Genomic DNA, 20,387 nt, shown 5'->3' with positions numbered 1-20,387 from the left:
AACAGTAAACATTACACTCACATAAGTTCCAAAAGAATAAAGACATTACAAATGTCATATTATGTATATACAGTGTTGTAACGATGCGCAAATGGTTAAAGTACAAAAGGGAAAATAAATAAACAAATATGGGTTGTGTTTACAATGGTGTTTGTTCTTCACTGGTTGACCTTTTCTTGTGGCAACAGGTCACACATCTTACTGCTGTGATGGCACACTGTGGTATTTCACCCAGTAGAAATGGGGGTTTATCAAAATCAGAGTTTGCTTTCGAATTCTTTGTGGATTTGTGTAATCTGAGGGAAAAATGTGTCTCTAAAATGGTTATACATTTGGCAGGAGGTTAGGAAGTGCAGCTCAGTTTCCACCTCATTTTGTGGGCAGTGTGCACATAGCCTGTCTTCTCTTGAGAGCCAGGTCTGCCTACGGCGGCCTTTCTCAATAGCAAGGCTATGCTCACTGAGTCTGTACATAGTCAAAGCTTTCCTTAAGTTTGGGTCAGTGACAGTGGTCAGGTATTCTGCCACTGTGTACTCTCTGTGTAGGGCCAAATAGCATTCTAGTTTGCTCAATTTTCTTGTTAATTCTTTCCAATGTGTCAAGTAATTATCTTTTTGTTTTCTCATGATTTGGTTGGGTCTAACCTCTCTCGCCATCTCCCTCTCTGCCTCCATCTCTCTTTGCCTCCATCTCTCTCTCTCTCTCTCTGAATCCATCTCTCTCTCTCTCTGAATCCATCTCTCTCCCCATCTCTCTCTTTCTGCCTCCATCTCTCTCTCTGCCTCCTTCTCTCTCTCTCTCTCTCTCTCTCCGCCTCCATCTCTCTCTCCCTGCCTGCCGCTATCTGTCTCTGCCTCCATCGCTCTCTCTCCCTGCCTGCCTCCATCTCTCTCTCTCCCTCCCTCCATCGCTCTCTCTCCCTGCCTGCCTCCATCTCTCTCTCTCCCTGCCTCCATCTCTCTCTCTCCCTGCCTCCATCGCTCTCTCTCTCCCTCTGCCTCCATTTCTCTCTCTCCCTCTGCCTCCATTTCTCTCTCTCCCTCTGCCTCCATTTCTCTCTCTCTCCCTCTGCCTCCATCGCTCTCTCTCTCCCTCTGCCTCCATCGCTCTCTCTCTCCCTCTGCCTCCATTTCTCTCTCTCTCCCTGCTTCCATCTACCTCTCTCCCTGCTTCCATCTACCTCTCTCCCTGCTTCCATCTACCTCTCTCCCTGCATCCATCTCTCTCCCTACCTGTTCCTTTCTTTAAGGGAACTTTTACCAGAGACAAACAGATACAGGTAACCTCTTACAGTAGTCCTGATACTCTGGACATTGTAGAAATCTGTTTTGACTCACAAAACTGCTGACAGACGATTTGTATGGTTTTGGAACCTGACGCGTGCGTGCGTGCGTGCGTGAGTGAGTGAGCGTGTATCTCGCTAAGGAGCTGTCCATATGGAACATGCATTTAGACCACTGCAATGCCTGGTAGCTGTGCTGGAATGGGAGAGTGCCACTTTAGCAACCAGCGGAAAATGTGGTCAGTGTGTCATTAGGCCACGATACACAGTGTGCTACCATTACCAGTAATATAATACTACATATCATCCTTAGTGTGTGTGTGTGTGTGTGGATATGTGCGTCCTCGCCAGGGTTTCAGTTAGCCAGTAATAGCTGGCCTTTGGCCGTAAAAAAATAGAAAAGCCAATAAATAAAATTGCCACGGCCAATTGTCCGGGAGAAGAAAAAAAACTAAGCAAAATAATACTTTTTAGCCTACTCATTGATGTAAATACCAGATGATGTAAATACAGTTTACCAGTCATGCTTTTCGGTCTATTGTTAATGTGCATCATTTAGTGGAATTAAATTGGCACGTGTGTATATTCGTTATGTATCTTATTTATCACACACGCACATCCTACAGATACAGAGACTTTGAGCAGAAAATCTGTCAGACACTGTTTTTATAGGCCCAATCATTGCACAAAATTCTAAATGCAATCATGTGTTAAAAATAGTTTTTGAGGCTACGATTAAAAAGAGCTAATGTATTTATTTTTCAACTGGTAATTGAAGTGCCCGCGTTCCTTTCCATTCGCCATCCAAATGGATAGGCAAGGGAAGGCAGGCTTCATTTGCACATCTCACACCACTTTGCAGTGAGCTGGAGGCAGTATGCATTTTTAAAACATATAGCTACTTAATTGTTTGAAACGTGAATGTTTTACTACATATTATGAGGAATGTTATATCTACCTTCAAAGTTGTCTGTATAAAATATTTTACAGACTTCCATCTGCCATTGACCATTGAAACCAGTAGTCTATTATTTAATACAGACTTCCATCTGCCAACTGAAACCAGTAGTCTATTATTTAATACAGACTTCCATCTGCCAACTGAAACCAGTAGTCTATTATTTAATACAGACTTCCATCTGCCAACTGAAACCAGTAGTCTATTATTTTATACAGACTTCCATCTGCCAACTGAAACCAGTAGTCTTTTATTCTATACAGACTTCCATCTGCCAACTGAAACCACTAGTCTATTATTCTATACAGACTTCCATCTGCCAACTGAAACCACTAGTCTATTATTCTATACAGACTTCCATCTGCCAACTGAAACCAGTAGTCTATTATTTTATACAGACTTCCATCTGCCAACTGAAACCACTAGTCTATTATTTTCATGTTCCATTTGTAACGTTCGTCGTATGTAGTAGACCAAACTGCAGCGGGTATATTGAACATCTTCTTTTATTCGAAGGAAAACAAAACACTTACACAAAAACAAACAACGAAAACAGTCCCGTAAGGTGCTCAGACTATACAAGGAAACAACCACCCACAAACACAAGAGAAAACTAACCCACTTAAATATGGCCTCCAATTAGAGGGAACGACAACCAGCTGCCTCTAATTGGAGGTCGTTCCAAAACCCCAACAAAGAAATAGAAAAACTAGATAAACACATAGAAATAGAAAACATAGAACATCAACCAAAAACCCCGAAACACACTAAACAAACACCCCCTGCCACACCCTGACCAAACTACAATAACAAACAACCCCTTTTACTGGTCAGGACGTGACAGTACACCCCCCCCCCCCCCCCCCCCCCAAAGGTGCAGACCCCGGATGCACCGAAACACAAAACCCCCACAAAATATAACCCCAAACTTAAAAAGGAGGGGAGGGAGGGTGGCCACCGTCACCGACGGCTCCCGTGCTACACCCCCCCTCCCTAATCCTCCAACTACGGAGGTGGCTCAGGCTCCGGCCTTAGTCCCCCTTCTAACCTGCCCACCCCCGTTGAAGGCTCATGGCTGTAGACCACTGCTGAAGGCTCTGGGCTAAGGTGCGTCGCTGGAGACCTCGGGCTGAGGTGCGTCGCTGGAGACCTCGGGCTGAGGTGCGTCGCTGGAGACCTCGGGCTGAGGAGCGTCGCTGGAGACCTCGGGCTGAGGAGCGTCTCTGGAGACCTCGGGCTGAGGAGCGTCTCTGGAGACCTCGGGCTGAGGAGCGTCTCTGGAGACCTCGGGCTGAGGGCCGTCTCTGGAGACCTCGGGCTGTGGGCCGTCTCTGCCGGCTCCGGGCTGTGGGCCGTCTCTGGAGACCTCGGGCTGAGGGCCGTCTCTGGAGACCTCGGGCTGAGGGCCGTCTCTGGAGACCTCGGGCTGAGGGCCGTCTCTGGAGACCTCGGGCTGAGGGCCGTCTCTGGAGACCTCGGGCTGAGGGCCGTCTCTGGAGACCTCGGGCTGAGGGCCGTCTCTGGAGACCTCGGGCTGTGGGCCGTCTCTGCCGGCTCCGGGCTGTGGGCCGTCTCTGCCGGCTCCGGGCTGTGGGCCGTCTCTGCCGGCTCCGGGCTGTGGGCCGTCTCTGCCGGCTCCGGGCTGTGGGCCGTCTCTGCCGGCTCCGGGCTGTGGGCCGTCGCCGGAAGCACTGGACGGGGCACTGTCGCCGGAAGCACTGGACGGGGCACTGTCGCCGGAAGCTCTGGACGGGGAACTGTCGCCGGAAGTTCTGGACGGGGAACTGTCACCGGAGGCTCTAGACGGGGCACTGTCGCCGGAAGCTCTGGACGGGGCACTGTCGCCGGAAGCTCTGGACGGGGCACTGTCGCCGGAAGCTCTGGACGGGGCACTGTCGCCGGAAGCTCTGGACGGGGCACTGTCGCCGGAAGCTCTGGACGGGGCACTGTCGCCGGAAGCTCTGGACGGGGCACTGTCGCCGGAAGCTCTGGACGGGGCACTGTCGCCGGAAGCTCTGGACGGGGCACTGTCGCCGGAAGCTCTAGACGGGGCACTGTCGCCGGAAGCTCTGGACGGGGACTGCACACTGTTGGCCTGATGCGTGGGGCTGGCTTTGGAGGCGCCAGACTAGTGACACGCACCACAGGGCTAGTGCGAGGAGCAGCGTTAAGAGCACAGTGCTCTTAACGCCAAACGCTCCCCATAATAAGCACGGGGAGTTGGCTCAGGGCTAACCCTTGGCCCAGCCAAACTACCCGTGTGCCCCCCCCAAAATTATTTTGGGGGGGCTGCCTCCTCTCCTCCTGAAATGGAGGATATAATGCCTCATACCTCCGTCGTTCTGCCTTTGCTGCCTCCAGCTCCTCCTTCGGACGCTTGTACTCCCCAGCCTGGTGCCATGGTCCTTTACCATCTAGTATCTCCTCCCATGTCCATGACTCCAAATAGCTCCTCTGTTGCTCCTTCCTCCGCTGCTTGGTCCTTTCTTGGTGGGTGGTTCTGTAACGTTCGTCGTATGGAGTAGACCAAACTGCAGCGGGTATATTGAACATCTTTTATTCGAAGGAAAACAAAAGACTTACACAAAACAAATGACGAAAACAGTCCCGTAAGGTGCTCAGACTATACAAGGAAACAACCACCCACAAACACACTTAAATATGGCCTCCAATTAGAGGGAACGACAACCAGCTGCCTCTAATTGGAGGTCGTTCCAAAACCCCAACAAAGAAATAGAAAAACACATAGAAATAGAAAACATAGAACATCAACCAACCCCGAAACACACTAAACAAACACCCCCTGACCAAACTACAATAAACAACCCCTTTTACTGGTCAGGACGTGACACGATTGGTTTTCAACTTTCTTTCATTGTCCGATAAAATGCAAACTGGTTTGTTCTAAAGGTAACTTTAATATCCTGAAACTGTACATTTATATTCATATATTATATCCTTTAATTGTCTGCAAATGCTTGTGAATTATTGCGTTATTCAAGAGTCTAATATGTTTTGGATGAAAAGTTGCTCAAATGTTTTAATAGTTTATAAGCTTATTGGCTAGTGGCTACTGTGATACTGGTATTTACGGTCAATTTAGAGCTGCAGAACAGAAATGTCACATTGCCAGTGACAATGAAAGATAAGGCAATGTCATGTACATTGAAAAGATAATGTACATATTATTAAGTTGAAATTTTGTTGTGCTGCCTCTCCTTAAATGTTTGTCAATAAGAATAGTCTAAGACATTACTATCCCATACAATAAATCATACAGTTAGTGTATGTTCCACAGTTTATTTTCTACACTATATCAATGTATTTTCCATAGTGTTTTGTCTTGGACTTAGATTACAAGGTTTCTTCTCCACGCCATAATCAGTTGCTCTATAATGGGTTTAAATAGGAGGATAAACACGATTAGTGCTCTCTCAGTAATGCATGAGAAATCAATTATCATAATGTTGAGCTCTGGATCTAATGTGAATCAATACAGTAAGGGAGAGATATGACAAACGAGTGAAGGGTGTACAGAAGGGGTTGTATATGCGTGTGTGTGTGCGTGCTGTATTGGTTGTTACAATAGAGAGAAAAGACGGAGCCGACAACAGAATGTAATTAAAATGACTTCTCTATAACGGAGTGCTGCTACACTCAAAGAATGCTGTAATAATAATAATAATCTCTGTCTGTCCCTCTATTGCTCTTTCCATCACAATGCTACTGAACTCCCTGCTGAGAGAGATGGAGAAAGACAGACTGAGACAGACAGACTGAAACAGACAAAGAAAGACAAGTGATGATAACAGACAGTGAGAGTCTGAGGAAGGATTGAAAGGAACAGCTTCATAGAAAATGGCACTTATTGTTTCCCAAGGTGAAATGAGTTGAATAAAAACAGTTCTCCCTAAACAGTGTATTATTGTTTCCCAAGGTGAAATGAGTTGAATAAAAACAGTTCTCCCTAAACAGTGTATTATTGTTTCCCAAGGTGAAATGAGTTGAATAAAAACAGTTCTCCCTAAACAGTGTATTATTGTTTCCCAAGGTGAAATGAGTTGAATATAAAGAGTTCTCCCTAAACAGTGCATTTGGAAACTATTCAGACCCCTTAACTTTTCCCACATTTTGTTACGTTACAGCCTTATTCTAAAATTGATGAAATTATTTTGTTCCCTCATCAATCTACACACAATACCACATAATGAAACACAAAAACAGATTTTTGAATTTCTAGCAAATTTATGACAAATAAAAACAGAAATACCTTATTTACCCTTTGCTACGAGACTCAAAACTGAGCTCAGGTGCACCCTGTTTCCATTGGTCATCCTTGAGATGTTTCTAAAAGTTGATTGGAGTCCACCTGTGGTAAATTCAATTGATTGGACATGATTTGGAAAGGCACAAACCTGTAAATATATATATATAAGATCACACAGTTGACAGTGCATGTCAGAGGAAAAAGCCATGAGGTTGAAGGAATTGTCTGTAGAACTCCAAGACAGGATTGTGTCAATGCATAGATCTGGGGAAGGGTACCAAAACATTTCTGCAGCATTGAAGGTCCCCAGGAACACAGTGGCCTCCATCATTCTTAACCTCTCTGGGATAGGGGGCGGTATTTTATCGTCCGGATGAAAAGCGTGCCCAAAGTAAACTGCCTGCTACTCAGGCCCAGAAGCTAGGATATGCATATTATTAGTAGATTTGGATAGAAAACACTCCGTTTCTTAAACTGTTTGAATAATGTCTGTGAGTATAACAGAACTGATTTGGCAGGCGAAACCCTGAGCACAATCCATCCAGGGAAATACTTTTTTGAGGTCAATCTGTTTTCCATTGGTTTTCTATGGCAAGCCTGTTTTAATAGAAATATGCTTGTAGTTCCTATAGCTTCCACTAGATGTCAACAGTCTTTAGAAATTGGTTGATGTTTTTCTTTTGAGAAATGAAGAAGTAGCCATTTCCTTTCTGGGTGTAGAGCCAAGTGGACTGTTTTGTTTGGGGCACGTAACCTGAAGCTCGCTCCACTTTCATTTTCTCCGCTATTGAGCGCAGTTTATCCCATCTTAAATTTTATTGATTATTTACATTTTAAAATACCTAAAGTTGGATTAGGAAAGTTGTTTGAAATGTTTGGACAAAGTTTACAGGTAACTTAGATGTTGGGTGAGTTGGAACCGGTGTTTTTCTGAATCAAACGCGCCAAATAAATGGACATTTTGGAGATATAACGATGGAATTAATCGAACAAAAGGACCATTTGTGATGTTTATGGGACATATTGGAGTGCCAACAGAAGAAGCTCTTTAAAAGGTAAGGCATGAATTATATTGTTATTTCTGAGTTTTGTGTCGCACCTGGCGGGTTGAAATATGATTGTCATATGTTTGTTTGATGGGGCGCTGTCCTCAGATAATCGCATGGTTTGCTTTTGCCGTAAAGCCTTTTTGAATTCTGAAGTTAAGCTTTAATTTGGTGTTTTGCACTTGTGATTGTGTGAAAGTTAAATATTTCTAAGAATTGTTTTTGAATTTTGAACTCTGCAATTTCACCGGATGTTGTCAAATCGATCCCGCTAACCGGATTTGATCCATAAGAAGTTTGGAACCAACAAGCCTCTTCCAAGAGCTGGCCGCCTTACCAAACTGAACAATTGGGGAAGAAAGGTCTTGGTCAGGGAGGTGACAAAGAACCTGATGGTCACACTGACAGAGCTCCAGAGTTCCTCTATGGAGATGGAAGAACCTTCCAGAAGGACAACCATCTCTGCAGCACTCCACCAATTAGGCCTTTATGGTAGAGTGGCCTGATGGAAGCCACTCCTCAGTCAAAGGCACAAGGCAGCCCACTCTCTGACCATGAGAAACAAGATTATCTGGTCTGATAAAACCAAGATTGAACTCTTTGTCCTTAATGCCAAGCGTCACGTCTGGAGGAAACCCTATGGTGAAGAATGGTGGTGACAGCATCATGCGTGAAGATGTTTTTCAGAGGCAGGGACGGGGAGACTAGTCAGGATCGAGGGAAAGATGAACGGAGCAAAGAACAGAGAGATCCTTGATGAAAACTTGCTCCAGAGAGCTCAGGACCTCAGACTGGGGTGAAGGTTCACCTTCCAACAGGACAACAACCCTAAGCACACAGCCAAGACAATGCAGGAGTGGCTTAGGGACAAGTCTCTGAATGTCCTTGAGTGGCCCAGCCAGAGCCCGGATTTGAACCCGATTGAACATCTCTGGAGAGACCTGAAAATAGCTGTCCAGCGACGCTCCACATTCAACAAAGTACTGAGTAAAGAGCGTGAATACTTATGTAAATGTGATATTTCCATTTGTTTTTTGTACATTTGCAAACATTTCTAAATATCTGTTTTGCTTTGTCATTATGGGGTATCGTGTGTAGATTGATGAGAGATAAAAACAATTGAATCAATTTTAGAATAAGGCTGTAATGTAACAAAGTGTGGAAAAAGTCAAGGGGTCTGAATATTTTCCATATGTTTCCTTACAGCCAGACAGACAACACAAAAAGACCAAGTTAGAAAGATAAATTAACTAATATCACAGGAACAATACATGGTTATGACAAATATGACCACGTAGTCCAACTTGGTGTTTTACAATTCATCAAATGAAATTGACCAGAGTGTAACGTAGCCTTTTCAGCCTCCCTATCACACACACAGACTTATTCATTTAGCCACCCTATCACACATTGAACACGTCAATGTCAAACTGTCCCATGATGGGAAATTGATTTCATGCTTGGATAACTATCATAGAGCGAGAGGGGAGAGAGATAGAGAGAGAGATTAATTCTTGGTTTGGCCTAAACCGTGACCAACCTCTCTCTCTCTCTATCTTTCTATCTTCTTCATGTGTCTTTTCCATTCCCCATCACACACCCAGATCATCATCAGCCAAAGACAAACAACAGGAATGAAAAACAAACAGAACAGAAAACAGGGGGATGACTAGAGGAGAGAACATGTAGAAGAGGGGAAGGGTAGGGAGGGAAGGAAGGGTAGGGGGTGACAGTGAAACAATAGCAGGTCTTTAGAAAGCTGTGGCCATCGATGCTACTGGAAACAGTGGATTGAACCACATAGAGGGAGGGCATGGTCACACAATACTGCTCTACTGTACTGGCATTACCCGTCTCTGCTTTGGTCCGGGTCAGACCTGGGTCAAATACGTCCATGTCTAACTATTTTTGCTTGAGTTTGCATTTTGCACTTTTGAGACTATTCCATTGGTTCCATTTTGAGATGAAAGGAGTGGAGAGGAGAGCTCAGGTTAAGGCGCGAGAGAGAGAGAGAGAGAGAGAGAGAGAGAGAGAGAGAGCAGAAACAGAGAGATGGAGAAACAAACACATGACATCATGACTTAGGGAGAAATATACCCCCCCCTCTCTCTCTCTGCCTGAACCTTCTCTCTGGTCTTTGTAATGGGGGTTTCCCATTGGTTGAGGCTCCCTAGTGAGGCTGAGAATAACCACCAATCAGAGGAAGGGGGCCCTTTCACATGGTTACCACAGCAACCCCTCAACTGAAAACACACAAGTGAAAGTAGAGGGGGATATCATAAAACCCCATTTGAAACAATCCTCGACTAAGTAGCTTATACAAACGCTTTCTATGGTGGCAGTGAACTATTGTATGTGACGTGCTGAAGCAGGCATTCATTTAAACTTCTAAGATGATAGCACAGCCACAAAGCATTGGCCCTACCTACAGCACTGTTGTTATCATGACACAATGCATCACACTGTAGGTAGAGATTGTACAGAGAAATGTTTTACATCTCCTTAGTGTGTATAACAACTATATCAAATGTTATTGGTCACATACACATGATTAGCAGATGTTATTGCAGGTGTAGTGAAATGCTTGTGCTTCTAGCTCCGACAGTGCAGTAATATCTAACAGGTAACATCTAACAAATTACACAACATATACCCAATACACACAAATCTAGTAGGAATGAATTAAGACTATATACATATGGACGAGCGATGTCAGAGTGGAACGGACTAAGATACAGTAGAATATTATAGAAAACATTAGAATATTATTGAATACAGTATAAACATATGAGATGAGTAATGCCAGATATGTAAACATTAAGTGACTAAGATACTGTAGAATTGTATAGAATACAGGATATACATATGAGATGAGTAATGCCAAATATGTAAACATTATTAAAGTGACTAGTGTTCCATTCCTTAAAGTGGCCAGTGATTTGTAGTCTATGCCTATAGGCAGCAGCCTCTAATGTGCTAGTCATGGCTGTTTAACAGTCTGATGGCCTTGAGATAGAAGCTGTTTTTCAGTCCAGCTTTGATGCACCTGTACTGACCTCGCCTTCTGGATGATAGCAGGGTGAACAGGCAGTGGCTCGGTGGTTGATATCCTTGATTATCTTTTTGGCCTTCCTGTGACATTGGGTGCTGTAGTTGTCCTGGAGGGCGGGTAGTTTGCTCCCGGTAATGTGTTGGGCAGAGCGCACCACCCTCTGGAGAGCCTTGCGGTTGCGTGAGGTGCAGCTGCCAAACCAGGCGGTGATACAGCCCGACAGGATGCTTTCAAATGGCATCTGTAAAAGTTTGTGAGGGTTTTAGGTGACAAGCCAAATTTCTTTAGCCTCTTCAACCTCAGGAGGCTATGTTGCGCCTTCTTCACCACTCTGTCTGTGTGGGTGGTCCATTTCAGTTTGTCAGTGATGTGTATGCCAAGGAACGTGAAGATAGGGGGGTGCACCCTCTGCTGTTTCCTGAAGTCCACGATCATCTCCTTTGTTTTGTTGACGTTGAGTGAGAGGTTGTTTCCCAGGCACCACACTCTCAGAGCCCTCACCTCCTCCCTGTAGGCTGTCTTGTCATTGTTGGTAATCAAGCCTGTGCCGTCTGCAAACTTGATGATTGAGTTGGAGGTGTGCTTGGCCACGTAGTCATGGGTGAACAGGGTGTAAAGGAGGGGGTTGAGCACGCACCCTTGTTGGGCCCCAGTGTTGAGGATCAGCAGAGTGGAGGTGATGTTTCCTACCTTCAACACCTGGGGGTGGCCTGTCAGGAAGTCCAGGACCAAGTTGCAAAGGGCGGGGTTTAGACCCAAGGCCTCGAGCTTAATGATGAGCTTGGAGGGTACTATGGTGTTGAATGTTGAGCTATAGTCAATAAACATCATTCTTACATAGGTATTCCTCTTGTCCAGATGGGATAGGGCAGTGCGCAGAGTGATGACGATTGCGTCTGTGGATCTGTTTGGGCGGAAAGCAAATTGAAGTGGGTCTATGGTGACAGGTAAGGTGGAGGTGATATGATCCTTGACTAGTCTCTCAAAGCACTTCATGATGACAGAAGTGAGTGCTACGGGGCGATAGTCATTCAGTTCAGGTATCTTTGCCTTCTTGGGTACAGGAACAATGGTGGCCATCTTGAAGCAAGTGGGGACAGCAGACTGGGATAGGGATAGATTGAATATGCCCGTAACCACAGCAGCCAGCTGGTCTGCGCATGCTCTGAGGACGTGGCTAGGGATGCCATCTGGGCCAGCAGCCTTGTGAAGGTTAACACGTTTAAATGTTCTACTCACTGCTGAAGCAGTTATGCATCGAAGAATGGGCAAAAATCCCTGTGGCTAGGTGTGCCAAGCTTATAGAGACATAACCCAAGATACTTGCAGCTGTAATTGCTGCAAAAGGTTGCTCTAGAAAGTATTGGCTTTGGGGGGGTGAATAGTTATGCACGCTCAAGATCAGTTTTTTTGTCTTATTTCTTGTTTGTTTAACAATAACAAATATTTTGCATCTTCAAAGTGGTAGGTATGTTGTGTAAATCAAATAATACAAATCTAATTCCAGGTTGTAAGGCAACAAAATAAGAAAAATGCCAAGGCGGGTGAATCATTTTGCAACCAACTGAATGTATTCCTGTCTGTGTGATGTACTGAGAATCCTGCTGGCTTTACTGACTCTGACAGAGTATCCCGAGAGAGCCATGTTTCCGTGAAACAAAGTATTTTACAGGCCCCAATTTGTCTCTGGAAAGAAATCCTTGATCCAAACTCATCAACTTTGTTATCCAAAGACTGAACATTAGCGAGTAATATACTCGGAAGTGGTGGGTGGTGTGCACACCTCCAAAGTCGAACCAGCAGGCCACCTCAAGTGCCTCTCCTCTGCCGCCGATGTTTTGGGTCGGCCTCTGGAATAAGTTAAATTGCTCTGGGGAGAGTGAACAAAGGATCTGCTCCAGGGAAGTCATATTCCTGGTCGTAATGCTGGTAGTTCTGGTGAGTTACCGCATTTCCTGAACTAATAATGTAAAACAAAATGTACATAAACATGAAAAATACTGCAAAGTCTCCTAAGAGCTAGTCGCGATGCTGCCATCTCCGTCGGCGCCATCTTCAATGCATTCAATATCCTACACACCTCTTAGCAGGAGCCCACGCCCTCCTACACACCTCTTAGCAGGAGCCCACGCCCTCCTACACACCTCTTAGCAGGAGCCCACGCCCTCCTACACACCTCTTAGCAGGAGCCCACGCCCTCCTACACACCTCTTAGCAGGAGCCCACGCCCTCCTACACACCTCTTAGCAGGAGCCCACGCCCTCCTACACACCTCTTAGCAGGAGCCCACGCCCTCCTACACACCTCTTAGCAGGAGCCCACGCCCTCCTACACACCTCTTAGCAGGAGCCCACGCCCTCCTACACACCTCTTAGCAGGAGCCCACGCCCTCCTACACACCTCTTAGCAGGAGCCCACGCCCTCCTACACACCTCTTAGCAGGAGCCCACGCCCTCCTACACACCTCTTAGCAGGAGCCCACGCCCTCCTACACGGTTCTTCTAATCCTTCGTCTGGATCATTATTGGCATGGCTTGGAGTGTGTGTGTGTGTGTGTGTGTGTGTGTGTGTGTGTGTGTGTGTGTGTCGACAGGGACTTGACGTCACAGTCTGAGTCCCAGCCTGTAAGAGCCTTAACATTCAGGAGTGACCTACTACTGCAGGAAGAGGGCTTTCCCTGCAGAGTGCAGACAGACACCTTTCTAATAAGCAGTGAAGGTAGCCATGCGTGTCCTTACCTGTGCAGGTGAAACACTTGACGTGGAAGTGTGTGTCCTGAACACGCACCACCTCTCCCTTACACACCTCCCGACAACGCTGGCACCGGATAGGTCCAGAGCTCCGCTCACCGCCCAAAGAGCCCTGCTGATAGGCTGTAGAGAGAGAGAGCACAGCTGACCTCATCCAATCATAACAGTCAATATGTGTTTCCCAAATGGCCCCCTATACAGTTCACTACTATTTAACATGGCCCATAGGGCCGCCTAACATGGCCCATTGCCCCCTATTCCCTGCTCTATGTAGGGAATAGGGGGCAATACAAACCAGTCAGTATATATAATCTGTACTATACTGCAGTCCGCAAGAGCCTTGTGTTCACAGACTGCCATTGTATGCAGTAAACTATATATAGACTTAATGTATAATGTACGTTGAGGAGAAGGATTTACATAATCATATCACTGTGTTCTGCTAACACTTGTTATGAAGCTGTGAAGTCTGTCACCTCTACAAGCTCTCTCTCTCGCTCCACCTTCTCATCGACTCTCTCTACCCGTCTATCGTACCCTGTATGCATATTTGTGAGTGTGTTTGTTTGTGGATTTCACATATTGCTCACTCCCACATTCTATAATAGGTGATTGTTTCCTTCACAATGCTGGCAACACAATTGACCAATCTCAGTATTTCTGGCCAGGCACTCCCGAACAGGGAGAGAACACAACACAAAAGGGAAACTCTAACACTAAGACTAGTTTGTTGTATCAACACAGGATGCAGGGGGAACGGTGGATGTCTACTACTATATTATGTTACAATTAGGTCTGAGGAATCCAAACAAAACAAAACTCTACAGGTTTCCACAGACATGCCAATGAAAAAGTGGGTTCTAGACACGTGTGTGTGTGTGTGTGTGTGTGTGTGTGTGTGTGTGTGTGTGTGTGTGTGTGAGTATAGATTAACCCAGTTCTCTGTGCCACAGGGGAAGTAGTGTGTGCCAGGTAGAGTAATCCTCTAGGCTTCTGTCCTCTGCAGAGGAGAGGAGACGGGAGAGGAGAGGAGACGGGAGAGGAGGGGTGAGGGGAGAGAAGAGGGGTGAGAGAAGAGGAGAGGAGACGGGGGAAGAGGAGAGGTATCATGGGAGCTCGCCACTAGCCAGGGCATAGAGAGGAGGAGAGAAGGAGGATAATGCCTTTCACCTGTCTTCCATCCTGAGGACATCAACAGCACAGAGAGGGAAAGTACACACCACAGGATTACCCGGATTAAAAGACAATTCCACTCAAAAGCCACTGTTGATACAGTCCTTAAATGTTTTCCATGTCAGCAATCAAGTTATAGAACTTTCAAAATACAGAAAGTGTCAAATTATGATGCAGTATGATGTGTTTTGCACATACTACCATAATGGTTCTCTACAAGCACATGCAAAACACATGAAGATAAACCTGAAATAATATGGTGATTATTAACACAGCCAAATAGTTCTGTAATGTTGTCTAGGGACATCATAATGCCTATTAGCTGAAAGAGCCAAGGCCAATCACTCTCTCTCTTTTTATTTAACAAGGCAAGTCAGTTCAAATTCTTATTTACAATGACGGCCTACACTGGCCAAACCAGGACGGCGCTGGGCTAATTGTGTGCCACCCTATGGGACTCCTGGTTGTGATTCTGCTGCTATTTCTGCGCCGACCTCAACACCTGCTGAGAGCTCACACACAAGGGATTGTTGGCGATTGGAGGTGACAGGTCCATCGCACTCTCTCTCTCTACCTCTCACCACTGAGATAAAGAGAACAGAAGAGAGGGAGGGGGAGAAGAGAGAGGGATGAAGAGAACAGAAGAGAGGGAGGGGAGGAAGAGAAGAGAAGAGAGAGGGACAAAGAGAACAGAAGAGAGGGAGGAGGAGAAGAGAGAGGGACAAAGAGAACAGAAGAGAAGGAGGGGGAGGAGGAGAAGAGAGAGGGACGAAGAGAACAGAGGAGGGGGAGGAGGAGAAGAGAGAGGGATGAAGAGGGGGAGGAGGAGAAGAGAAAGGGATGAAGAGAACAGAAGAGGGGGAGGAGGAGAAGAGAGAGGGATGAAGAGAACAGAAGAGGGGGAGGAGGAGAAGAGAGAGGGATGAAGAGGGGGAGGAGGAGAAGAGAAAGGGATGAAGAGAACAGAAGAGGGAGGGGGAGGAGGAGAAGAGACACTCACCTCAGCTAAATCCAAAGCAGGTGGTTATTAGCTGTAGTAAGTCAGTGACCAGTACAGTCTCTCAGCATAGTCTCTCTCTCTCTCTCTACCCCCTCTATCTTCCCCTCTCTCACACCCCCTCTCTTTCTCCAGACCTTGGCGGGGACATATCCATCAGAGAGTGATGTAGGGTCCAGTGTAGGGTTGCAAAGGGTCGGAAACTTTCCAGTAAATTTCCCACATTTTTTCGGAAATTTTCCACGGGAAGTTAAGCCCTGTAATTTTTGGGGAATTTCAAAAAGTCAAAAAAGTTAGCTTATAACAGTGAAACTGTTTTGTAGGATACACATAAGGCAATTCTAAGTCTTGTGGCATATTTTGGTTAAACTATCCCCAATTCAATGGAATTGCAACCCTCTGCATGCACAGTGCGTTCTTCCATCACATGTACAGCTGATTCTCAAGATCTTGCACACTAATGAGATGCTATTGAGCCCACACGAGTACACTGTCTGAGCCAAGGACTACATGCTTTCTGGTAAGTTTTAATTACAATACTGGGTGGGGTGAATATATTTTACATGACATACATGATTTTTTGTTAACTAGTAAATAGTAGCCTACAGCAAAGGGTGTATAAATACTTTCTGCTAGTTAGTTTTTGCTATGATGTGTGTTTTAGCTTGCTTGATCCTGCTAACTGAGGAGTATTAATTCACCTGTTTCCATACATGTTTAATTTTAAAACATTTATCTGACAAAGGAGTTGTTTAATCTAACTGCTTAACTATTTATCTGTACATGGTATTGTATGTTGTTTTTTTTCTCATGTTTTTCCTCATCTTTACAGGGAAATGCCATGGGCACTATCTGATCTGTGGAGACATTTCACTGCAGCTAATGTAGCAAATCAAATTTTATTTGTCATATACACATTGTTAGTAGATGTTTATGCGAGTGTAGCGAATTGCTTGTGCTTCTAGTTCCGACTATGCAGTAATATCTAACAAGTAATCTAACAATTTCACAACAACTACCTTATACACACGAGTGTAAAGGAATGAATAAGAATATGTACATATAAATATATGGATGGGTGATGGCCGAACGGCATAGGCAAGATGCAGTAGATGCTTTAGAGTACAGTATATACATATGAGATGAGTAATGTAGGGTATGTAAACATTATATAAAGTGGCATTGTTTAAAGTGGCTTGTGATACATTTATAACATCCAATTTTAAAATATTAAAGTGGCTAGAGATGAGTCAGTATGTTGGCAGCAGCCACTCAATGTTAGTGATGGCTATTTAACTGTCTGATGGTCTTGAGATAGAAGCTGTTTTTCAGTCTCTCGGTCCCAGCTTTGATGCACCTGTACTGACCTCGCCTTCTGGATGGTAACGGGGTGAACAGGCAGTGGCTCGGGTGGTTGTTGTCCTTGATGATCTTTTTGGCCTTCCTGTGACATCGGGTGGTGTAGGTGTCCTGGAGGGCAGGTAGTTTGCCCCCGGTGATGCATTGTGCAGACCTCACTACCCTCTGGAGAGCCTTACGCTGTGGGCAGAGCAGTTGGCTTACCAGGTGGTGATACAGCCTGACAGGATGCTCTCGATTGTGCATCTGTAAAAGTTTGTGAATGTTTTTGGTGACAAGCTCAATTTCTTCAGCCTCCTGAGGTTGTCTGTGTGGGTGGACCATTTCAGTTTGTCCGTGATGTGTACGCCGAGGAACTTAAAAACTTTCCACCTTCTCCACTACTGTCCCGTCGATGTGGATAGGGGCTGCTCCCTCTGCTGTTTCCTGAAGTCCACGATCATCTCCTTTGTTTTGTTGACATTGAGTGTGAGGTTATTTTCCTGACACCACACTCCGAGGGCCCTCACCTCCTCCCTGTAGGCTGGCTCGTCGTTGTTGGTAATCAAGCCTACCACTGTAGTGTCGTCTGCAAACTCGATGATTGAGCTGGAGGCGTGCATGGCCATGCAGTCATGGGTGAACAGGGAGTACAGGAGAGGGCTGAGAACGCACCCTTGTGGGGCCCCAGTGTTGAGGATCAGTGGGGTGGAGATGTTGTTTCCTACCCTCACCACCTGGGGGCGGCCCGTCAGGAAGTCCAGGACCCAGTTGCACAGGGCGGGGTCGAGACCAAGGGGCTTGAGCTTAATGACGACTTTGGAGGGTACTATGGTGTTGAATGCTGAGCTGTAGTCGATGAACAGCATTCTTACATAGGTATTCCTCTTGTCCAGATGGGTTAGGGCAGTGTGATTGCAATTGCGTCGTCGGTGTACCTATTGGGTCGGTAAGCAAATTGGAGTGGGTCTAGGGTGTCAGGTACGGTGGAGGTGATATGGTCCTTGACTAGTCTCTCAAAGCACTTCATGATGACGGAAGTGAGTGCTACGAGGCGATAGTCATTTAGCTCAGTTACCTTAGCTTTCTTGGGAACAGGAACAATGGTGGCCCTCTTGAAGCATGTGGGAACAGCAGAATGGGATTGATTGAATATGTCTGTAAACACACCAGCCAGATGGTCTGCGCATGCTCAGAGGATGCAGCTAGGTATGCCATCTGGGCCGCAGCCTTGCGAGGGTTAACACGTTTAATAGGGACAGACGTTCCGCTAGCGGAATGCCTCACCAATATCCAATGGTAGAGCGTGGCGCGAAATCAAATACCTCAAAAATGCTATAACTTCAATTTCTCAAACATATGACTATTTTACACCATTTTAAAGACAAGACTCTCGTTAATCTAACCACATTGTCCGATTTCAAAAAGGCTTTACAATGAAAGCAAAACATTAGATTATGTCAGGAGAGTACCCTGCCAAAAATAACCACACAGCCATTTTCAAAGCAAGCATATATGTCACAAAAACCAAAACCACAGCTAAATGCAGCACTAAGCTTTGATGATCTTCATCAGATGACACTCCTAGGACATTATGTTATGCAATACATGCATGTTTTGTTCAATCAAGTTCATATTTCTATCAAAAAACAGCTTTTTACATTAGCATGTGATGTTCAGAACTAGCATACCCACCGCAAACTTCTGGTGAATTTACTAAATTACTCACGATAAACGTTGACAAAAAACATAACAATTATTTAAAGAATTATAGATACAGAACTCCTTCATGCAATCGCGGTGTCAGATTTTAAAATAGCTTTTCGGCGAAAGCACATTTTGCAATATTCTGAGTACATAGGCCGGCCATCATGGCTAGCTAATTTGACACCCACCAAGTTTGGCCATCACCAAACTCAGATTTACTATAAGAAAATTTGGATTACCTTTGCTGTTCTTCGTCAGAATGCACTCCCAGGACTTCTACTTCAACAACAAATGTTGTTTTGGTTCCAAATAATCCATAGTTATATTCAAATACCTCCGTTTTGTTCGTGCGTTCAAGTCACTATCCGAAGGGTGACACGCGAGCCCATTTCGTGACAAAAAATGTCAAAATATTCCATTACCGTACTTCGAAGCATATCAAACGCTGTTTAAAATCAATTTTTATGCTATTTTTCTCGTAAAATAGCGATAATATTCCAACCGGGCGACGTTGTATTGTACAGGTGAAAGAATGGAGTCATCTCGTGGACGCGCATCTCCAGTGTCATTGTTCCCTGCCTGACCACTCACAAAAACTCCTGCTGTTTTTTGCCCAGAGACTGAAGAGACGTCATTCCACTTTCTGGCGCCTTCTGAGAGCCAATGGAAGCCTTACAAAATGTCACGTTACAGCAGAGATGCTGTATTTTCGATAGAGATGCCACAGAAGGAGAACAAATTGTCAGACAGGGCACTTCCTGTATGGAATCTTCTCAGGTTTTGGCCTGCCATATGAGTTCTGTTATACTCACAGACACCATTCAAACAGTTTTAGAAACTTTAGAGTGTTTTCTATCCAAATCTACTAATTATATGCATATTCTAGTTTCTGGGCAGGAGTAGTAACCAGATTAAATCGGGTACGTTTTTTATCCGGCCGTGAAAATACTGCCCCCTATCCCAAACAGGTTAAATGTTTTACTCACGTTGGCTGCAGTGAAGGAGAGCCCACAGGATTTGGTAGTGGTCCATGTCGGTGGCACTGTATTGTCCTCAAAGCGAGCAAAGAAGTTGTTTAGTTTGTCTGGGAGCAAGACATTGTGGTCCGCTACGGGGCTGGTTTTCTTTTTGTAGTCCGTGATTGACTGTAGACCCTGCCACATACCTCTCATGTCTGAGCTGTTGAATTGCGGCTCTACTTTGTCTCTATACTGATGCTTAGCTTGTTTGATTGCCTTGCGGAGGGAATAGCTACACTTTTTGTATTTGGTCATGTTTCTGGTCACCTTGCCGTGATTAAAAGCCGTGGTTCGCGCTTTCAGTTTTGCGCAAATGCTGCCATCAATCCACGGTTTCTGGTTGAGGAATGTTTTCATAGTTGCTGTGGGTACAACATCACCGATGCACTTGCTAATAAACTTGGTCACCGAATCAGCGTATTCATCAATGTTGTTGTCCGACGCTATGTGGAACATACCCCAGTCCACGTGATTGAAGCAATCTTGTAGCATGGAATCCGATTGGTCGGACCAGCATTGAACAGACCTGAGCACGGGCGTTTCCTGTTTTAGTTTCTGTCTATAGGCTGGGAGCAACACAATGGAGTCGTGGTCAGATTTCCCGAAAGGAGAGCGGGGGAGGGCTTTGTATGTGTCGCGGAAGTTAGTATAACAATGATCCAGGGTTTTGCCAGCCCGGGTCGCGCATTCGATATGCTGATAAAATTTAGGGAGCCTTGTTTTCAGATTAGCCTTGTTAAAATCCCCAGCTACAATAAATTCAGCCTCAGAATATGTGGTTTCTAGTTTACATAGAGT

General features: G+C 45.3%; 1 protein-coding gene across 2 annotated transcripts in view; it reads right to left on the bottom strand.

The window, feature by feature from the left end:
- Window positions 1-20,387, bottom strand: part of LOC106604260 (actin-binding LIM protein 3) — a 235,799-nt gene that overhangs the window by 202,078 nt on the left and 13,334 nt on the right. For both annotated transcript variants that reach the window (XM_082975060.1, XM_082975061.1), the window contains exon 2: window positions 13,344-13,478. In XM_082975060.1, coding sequence (XP_082831186.1) covers window positions 13,344-13,478 — 135 coding nt within the window. The remainder of the gene's footprint in view (window positions 1-13,343; window positions 13,479-20,387) is intronic.

The sequence above is a fragment of the Salmo salar genome, chromosome 05 (genome assembly GCF_965601325.2).
Source record: "Salmo salar chromosome 05, fSalSal1, whole genome shotgun sequence".
Classification (NCBI taxonomy): domain Eukaryota; kingdom Metazoa; phylum Chordata; class Actinopteri; order Salmoniformes; family Salmonidae; genus Salmo; species Salmo salar.
This window is presented reverse-complemented; position numbering and strand designations above follow the sequence as displayed.